Below are 8076 nucleotides of genomic sequence, written 5' to 3'. Positions count from 1 at the left end.
ATTGTACAGCTTTTCAGCACAGCCTGGGTTATGATGCATAGCCAGTAAACCTACCCACAGCTGCTTCAACAGACAGCTGTTTCAACCTGTAGTATATATATAAAAAAAATAACAGGACAGGCACAGATATATAACATAACAGGACAGGCACAGGTATAGGAAAAAACAGGACAGGATCTTCAAAGTCTCAAATAGGCTACATTTATTCCTTTATGTTTTGGGAGCCGAAACTTAGAGGAATACATTTCACCTATTTGAGACTTTGGAGTTCCTGTCCTGTTTTTCCTATACATGTGTGCTACTTTGCTAACATCTGGACGATACACACCCTGGATTATCCACAACGAAGAACTACATAAGTGCCCTGGCTCCAGACGATAGATAGATAGATAGATAGATAGATAGATAGATAGATAGATAGATAGATAGATAGATAGATAGATAGATAGATAGATAGATAGATAGATAGATAGATAGATAGATAGATAGATAACAGTAGGTCAAATCATGCACTCACAGGTCTAAAACAATATCTTGCATATATCAATTAAATTTATTTATGTAATTGATTAATTAATCCTATTTGTATTGCAATATAATGTTTGTAAAAATTGTAAAGCGCTGCGTACGCGTACTTGTTGGGTGCTATAAAAATATAATCTATTCCACAAAGTTTGGGACATATGGTCTCCATCCTAGCCTAAAACCTACTGTAGACCAAATCCAGAGTAGGAGGAAAATAAAAATAAAAAGGGAACTAGCGAAAATAGGAAAACTAGTGGTCTACACGCTCAATTTCTCCCCTCCACCCCCTCCTCCCCCTTCCCCCTCCTCTTTCTCTATTCTCCCCTCTTATTCTATCCCTCAACATCAAATTGACGAACCCTAAGAGTGGTCAAAACCATAGACATATATATGCCCGAGGTCATCGTCATTCAACCCACAAAGGTATGGGGAGCCATACAGTTAAAACGGATGTATAAATTACGACAAGTTAAATGTTATTAGTTATGTGAATTTATGTGACTACATGTGTGTTTGTATTTCCACTCTTACTGGAATAGACCGAAATGTTACATTGTGATATTATATGTGAAAAAACAATAAAAAAATTGAAACAAAAAAATATATAATCTATATATATTTAAAACCTCCTCCCTGCTCTCTGAATATAATCACCAATGCTCCTCCATAATAATTCTCCCTCTAATGCTTGGTAAACACTTTAAATATCAATCTTCCGCTTTCAGAAAAGCTATTAGATGGAATGGGTACAATAGAAGACCACGGGAGTGGGTCTGGCAAGGATCTACAGCATGGTGAGGCTATTTTAAGTTATATTTTATTTAGAGAGAAGAAGCTTAGGGGAACAAGAAGCATTAAATGATAACACAAGTGCAATGCACTTCAGTGACTGGATGAAAGTCCATATTACAGTTCTCATGATCATATTGTTGTACTATTGCTGATTGTCTGTCACTGTGTATGCATTATTCCTGCATTCTCAATGGGGTCTATCCATTGTACCGAGAAGCCGTCTTCCCCCTGTTCAGGAAGACTTCAGCTCCACTCATTTGAATGGTAAAGTAAAATCATCCAGAGCAAGGGGAAGGTGGCTCTACAGAATACAGTATAGGGGTTTATGGGAGTTATTCATTAAACTGCGTTCAGGGCACATTATTGCACCGAAACACTCGTTAACATCAACATGAGTTTCCGTGCAATAATGTCCTAATCAGCGCCATCACAGTTTAATGAATAACCGCTATTCATCAATCTCCTATTGTCCCATAGTGAGAGCGAGAGAGACAGGCCCATATGGCTCCAAACAGAGGAACCGTGGGAAGCTACCTGTTATACCAGGGACACCTAAGAAACCTACTCATTTCAATTTGTAAATATTCGGAAGCAAAGTACGACTTTAATAATGTGCTGTTATTTCCCAGCATTAACCTGAATGGATTTTACTCAATGTGAGATGGATATCACGGAGGCCGATATGCACGTCGTTCATAGTAACAGCCATTAAATAGAACGCCATGTTTTTTTATTGGAGTAAAACCTGGTTAACGACACGTTATTCGCTAGACTTTACAATTAACGGTAATTAACTTAATGTTAAATAGCCTAACCAAGCTTAATTAATCTGAGTCCACATGGGGTTCTTTATTAAAGTCTCCCGGCTGCAAAACGGGAGCGAAAAAAAACGGCACCAGATTTATTAAGGAAAAAAAAACATTGCCATTGAAACAAATAAGATTTTCACGATTGATAAATCTGTTGCAGTGGGCCGTGTATTTATGTTTTGTTTGATCAAAGCAAAAGCAGAGCAATCGTGCGGCAGATACAATGCTCCAGATTTTTGAAATGGGAAAAAATTCAGATTGTAATAGGGGGAGAAAAAAATGGGTTCTTTGGTACAATGGCTTGCCCAAGAATTGCACTTTTTTTGCCTTGTTACGGAAGGGCCCAACTTGTACGTAAACTATAAGCAAGGGAGGCCCTTCTTCAACCAAAACTGCAGTACAACATAATAAAGTCAGGCAGCAAAGCCAGGGCAAATATTGTGCACCAACAAAATATGTGTCTGTTTGAGGGTTACGAGGGCTATGAATGAAAGCAAAAGAGGTGTCATTCTGGGACAGAACAGGCTGCAACAGGTGTATAAAAGGACAAATGCTATGGATTTCAGTGGGATTTCCCCTCTGATGTATACTGTACGTTGCAGATTTTTTGCGCCAGAATTGATACTTTTGCCGTGATACTGTACATACTGTCTGCTGCTGAATACATCACCCCTCTGGTTTCATGTAAAAGAAAAGGAAAAACAGTAAAGTACGGGTTCTAAAAAATAAGCCCTGTTATTCAGCATCACTGAACACTATTATTTTGTAGTAAATGGTGTAGGAATTTCGATTTGAAAATCACATACTATTATAAGAGTCACTCGATGAAATGCCCTTCAGACAGTATGCGGTCATTAGGCAGACAAGCATCTTTACTCATGGTTTCTAAGAGTGTGTGTGTGTGTGTGTGTGTGTGTGTGTGTGTGTGTGTGTGTGTGTGTGTGTGTGTGTGTGTGTGTGTGTGTGTGTGTGTGTGTGTGTGTGTGTGTGTGTGTGTGTGTGTGTGTGTGTTTGTGTGATGGAAAACTACAGTATGAGTGAAGAGCCAATGTGCTTGAAATATCTGGAGGATATCCTATTACGTGTTTACTTCACTCTTTCATGTCCGAAAACGGTAGCACTTGCAAATACCTGCAACATTGTAGTTTCTATAGCCACTGTACCTTTGCTTGCAGAGTTAAATAACATTGGGTCTTTGCATCGAGGCAAAAGCGGTGCAATTATGTGGCAAGAAAACTGCACCAGATGTATCAAAGAAAATAGCCTGTTGATTTCACTGGGATTTTCTTCTTTGATACATCTGGGGCAGTTGTGTTGACTTACAATTGCACCATTTTTGCCTTCATACCTTTGACCCTTATGTATCAAAGCAACATTGGTGCAATTCTTAGACAAAGCATTGCTCCATACCTGCATGTATCAAATAAATAAATACTGTAGCATTGAAATCAATGGTATTTTATATTGTTGATGCATATGGTGCAATGGTTTTGCCCCAGAATGTTTGCCTTGATCGATAATGTATGCCCTTTATGTATTAAAGAAAAAAAAACGAATTGAAATCAACAGGGTTTTCTCGTTGATGCATCTGGTGCAGTTTATTTTGCCTCAGAATTGCACCACTATTTTTTAGCACTAACATTCAAAACTTTAAAAAAAAAAAAAGTTAAACACACAGCAAAATGAGTCCCACCAATCAGATAATAGTAGCAAAGTTCTGCAGGCTTCGTCATCACGCTGCATTAAAACATTGAGTATTCCATATGTTTTTACCTTTTGGTATAATCTAATGTCCTCGGGAGAGGAAATGTGCTTGGTAACAAAATTCATGTTTCTTCTTCATCACACCACTGTCTGGCACCTACAGTACAATGTCAAAACAATTCCTGCGTATCTTGACCTTCACCCTTTGGGCGCCTTTTTTCAACAGGATGCATAGTGCATTCGTAGCTGAATAGCATGAACTGAGACATTTTTGTACCCTCCAGTGTAGGGGAAGTTGTTGTTCAGCAATTCAAAATACCTCCCATGTGCAAAGGTTGCTGAATATTAAACGGTGACAAACCAAACAAGAGTCTCAGGTGACGATTTCCCCCAAAGCAGATATCTCTTCAATAACAGTCTGCAGCCTCAACACCTTTCTGCAGGACAATCATAGGCCAAGGATACAATGACCTTTTTCGCCTTACTTTTCTTGTTTTCAGTTAAAAAAAAATAAAGCACTTCACATTGCAGCCGTATCTTGTGCAATGATGCAGATACTAGACATACTGGCTTTTGGAGTATAGACTTGACGTTTTCCTTGCTATGGCATCACGAGGGATATTTGATGCTGATTTGTGAGGTATTGAGTACTTGTACGTTTTCTCGCTGTTCCGGCAAAAACAGCACAGTATACAACCTCCAGCAATAAGAAACAGTGATGTTGCCCAACCTATGTAAATCGCTTCTCCAAGCTCTCTCTTCTGTGCTGCATTGACAAGGGGGTTGTAGAAGTCCCTGATTATCTGATTGGCTGTCCAGGATACTGGAATCAAAACAATGGCGCCAGCAAAGATGAAAGAAATCCCAGAAATCAGAAGTATGAGTCCTTTGGTTCTCTCGTTATCTCCGGCACACTGCGTGCACTTCATGCCAACAATGGCGATCATGAAGGCGAGGAATGAGAGTAGGACTGCAATGCACATCAACGCTCTGCCAGCCTGTAAATCAGGTGTCAGCGCTAACAGGGAGTCGTATATTTTGCACTGCATCCTGATGTTTGCTTGCCTGATGCAGTTCATCCACAGACCTTCCCAGAGCGTTTCAAACACCACAATGTTGTTCTCAATGAAGGCAGTCACTCTCCACTGAGGCAAGCCCGTAACAGCACAAGTGCCAACAAGACCAATGCCTCCCAGAACAAGTCCAGCAATTTGTACTGCACCACTTTCCATGCTGTCTTCTTAGGAAATATAGGAGCAGAATGAAATGCTTATGGGTGGGTACCAGGGACACAGCTTCTTGCACGTATATCCGTCAGCTGAAGAGAAATGTTGCACAATTAGTTTCTTACAATCCAGGTCTTAAGTAACCACCTGCAGCTAACTCAAATCCAAATCCAGAATAGGCTGGATGGAAGTGTATGTGCTTGGCTGTGTCTAAAATTCAAATACAACTGACTGGAACAGGAGCACTTGTTTATCAGGTCTTGCAACTTTAGCAACCAATGATATGATAGTATAAAGGGGTGTGTGTAAACCAACAAAGGAGTCTTCATTTCAATAACTAACAGCACGGGAACCTGGTGATATACAGTAGTGCAAGAAAGCAGCCTGCATAGTGCAGATATCCAAGTAGTTGACAGGAATAACAAGTTCTAAGAGAACTGGCTAAACGCGTACAATACTTGCACTGCTTCAATAAGCAGCAGGTATTTCGAGCACTGTATATGGATGCGATCCAAAAACGGCAGTCTGTAACCAGACAATAAAAGAGAAATAGGAGACAGTAATAAGCAGTCACAGAGAGACAGGTCTTCTTGCTCGAGAAACCACATTCTTTTGTATTAGGGTGACCTGATTGGCCATTTGAAGCATAACAAGAACTGTAACCTGAAAAATATAATCAAACAAACCAAATTTAGAACACTTTTACCAATTTCTCAAATGACACTACATTTTAACAACAAGAATTCTATGACACGTCTCAGTCATTGCGATTTTTCACTCTCCTATCCTGAAAAGTGGTGGAAATCTTTATATCAAAATGTAAATGATTGGGCATTTTATCTTGCAGATGAATTTGAACCAGCCTCCCCTGCTTCAAAGGCAATATCATTGATTTCTGACTCCTTTACTCCCTGATCCACTTCTTCAGTGTGGGTACGTATTTGTGTGTATATTTATATCTATAGATATAGACAGGGCCTAACAAACTGGGAAAAAACCCACTCGCCCACTTGCCCCCCGCCCCTCCCCCCCCAAACACTCCCTCACGACTCTTACCTGCTGCGGGGTCCGGCTGTGGGGTCCGATGGCGTTGTGCGGCCTTTTCTGTCTTCTCCCTGCAAATTGATATTTTTCCCCTGCAGCTCCAGTTAAAATGGCCACGAGGCAATGGCAACGGGACGCCGTGACGTTACGGTGTCACGTAACGTGGCAATGCGGGCGTCACTTGATGCAGCGTGACAATTTTAACTGGAGCTGCAGGGGAAAAATATCAATTTGAAGAGGAAGACGGAGAAGGCCGGGAGACGCCACCGCAGGTAAGCACTCGACAGCGGCAAAAATGCACTCGCCCAGTGGTGATCGGGCGAGTTCATTTGTCGAGCCCTGGATATAGATATAGTAAGTAAATGTAGGAAGGTGTTCCTGCAGTAAAAGATCCAATAGGAAAACATTTGAAAGCAGCTGAGCATAACACTTATCCAAGTCTCAGCTAACAGCACTGTGACGTCACAGTGCTGTTAGCTGGGACATGGATCAGTCTTATGCTCAGCTGCTTTCAAAAGTTTTCCTATATGGATGTTTTATACAGCTCACATAGCTACTGTACATTGTAGCAATTCATCACTGCAGGAACGCCTTGCTACATTTCCGTACCCTCATCAGCAGTGGATTGTATGGAACCTGAGGCGACAGAGTAACGGGCGCATCATCGTTCACACATTGGACACGAGGCTAATTATATATCTGCATTCATTATTCGCTACCCTGTGGAACTTACGAGCCCTTGTTGTTTCCAAGCTTTCTCCCTGAACATGTTTGTTAGCGATCTGAGTGCAGTAGACGCTTGCATTTTCACCATCAATACAGCATATTATTCTCCACATTTCCACTTGTCCACCCTGTCTTCAAACACAGTTTTGCAGAATTTTTTTGGATTGAAGTCATTCCTCAGATACTGTATGGGGACTATAAAGGGGGCTCAAGCTCTAATGGCGACTGTGTTGCAAGTTGCTCCCTTATAGTGCAAAGACTGCCCACAAACTCCACCCCATTAAATACATATGTAGCCCCCTGTAAACAGCACAGGCTATACATATCTTTCTCCTACTGAGGTAAGTCCTCTTAAGTCCTGTTAAGGGCAAGCACCAGTAGTAATCGTGGGTTTTCCCCCCTTCAAGACCTGCCCTGAGTGATAGATGCAGGCCCCTGGCTCTGCTGCAGGCATGAGACAGAGGGGAGGTCCTGCTGACATCATGAGGGGTGGGGCTGAGACTATTTAGCAGCCCATTCCTGTAAGTGACAGTTAGTCTACTTGGGAGTCCATCCGAGTCTGTCTTGGGAGTTGGAAGAGAGCGGAGTAGGTTGAGCTCTCTCCTGGGAGCAAGAGAGATACTAAGAGGACTCTGGCCTATGATAGTTAGCGAGTGAGCAGAGCTCCGGTGGGACCAATGCCCCTCACCCTGATGAGGGGGTGATGGGGAGGATCTACCCCCGCCCAGAGGGGACCCTCTGAGGTGGGCACTGGGGTATTGAGGCCCCTCACAGACCATCCTGTGGAGTACCTCTTGGAGGAAAGGAGAGGAGAAAGGCTGTACACCCTGGGATCTCTGTGTGTGCTGCTACTGCTATTGCTGTTGTTGTTGCGGCTGTATGCTGCAAGGCTGCTGTGTGTCATCTAGATACAATAAAGAGAGACATTGCTGATCTTACTAAAGACTGTTGTGTGATTCTGGAGCATCCACCCTGGGACCAGGAGTCACTTCTTCTATACGGGTCCTACCTCATACCCTGGGAAGGTATAGAGGATGGAGGCACTGCACCACCACTAAAAGAATGAGGCAACTACCCCAGAAGCCTGGTCCTGTCTCCCCAACAACATCGCGGGAAGCTCAGGCCCTCCTGTTACCGGCAGGTATGCACCACTCGAGCACATGTAACCAGCCCTCACACACCCTAGATATAGCATCTGTGTCTGGGGATCTGGGGGGGGGGGGACAAGGGTTACACATAATAGCCATGTG

The 8076-nt window shown here is 42.4% G+C and overlaps 1 protein-coding gene across 1 annotated transcript; it reads right to left on the bottom strand.

The window, feature by feature from the left end:
• Window positions 1–831: 831 nt before the first annotated feature.
• On the bottom strand, window positions 832–5328 carry LOC142491392 (claudin-8-like). The gene has a single exon (XM_075593905.1). The coding sequence runs from the start codon at window positions 5060–5062 to the stop codon at window positions 4388–4390; it is 675 nt and encodes a 224-aa protein (XP_075450020.1). The 5' UTR covers window positions 5063–5328; the 3' UTR covers window positions 832–4387.
• Between the last annotated feature and the right edge of the window lie 2748 nt (window positions 5329–8076).

This window comes from Ascaphus truei, chromosome 3 (assembly GCF_040206685.1).
Source record: "Ascaphus truei isolate aAscTru1 chromosome 3, aAscTru1.hap1, whole genome shotgun sequence".
NCBI lineage: Eukaryota > Metazoa > Chordata > Amphibia > Anura > Ascaphidae > Ascaphus > Ascaphus truei.
This window is presented reverse-complemented; position numbering and strand designations above follow the sequence as displayed.

Bases quoted from the DNA above. Each gene is read 5' to 3' on its own strand.
- LOC142491392 (XM_075593905.1), bottom strand. From the start codon at position 5,062: ATGGAAAGTGGTGCAGTACAAATTGCTGGACTTGTTCTGGGAGGCATT.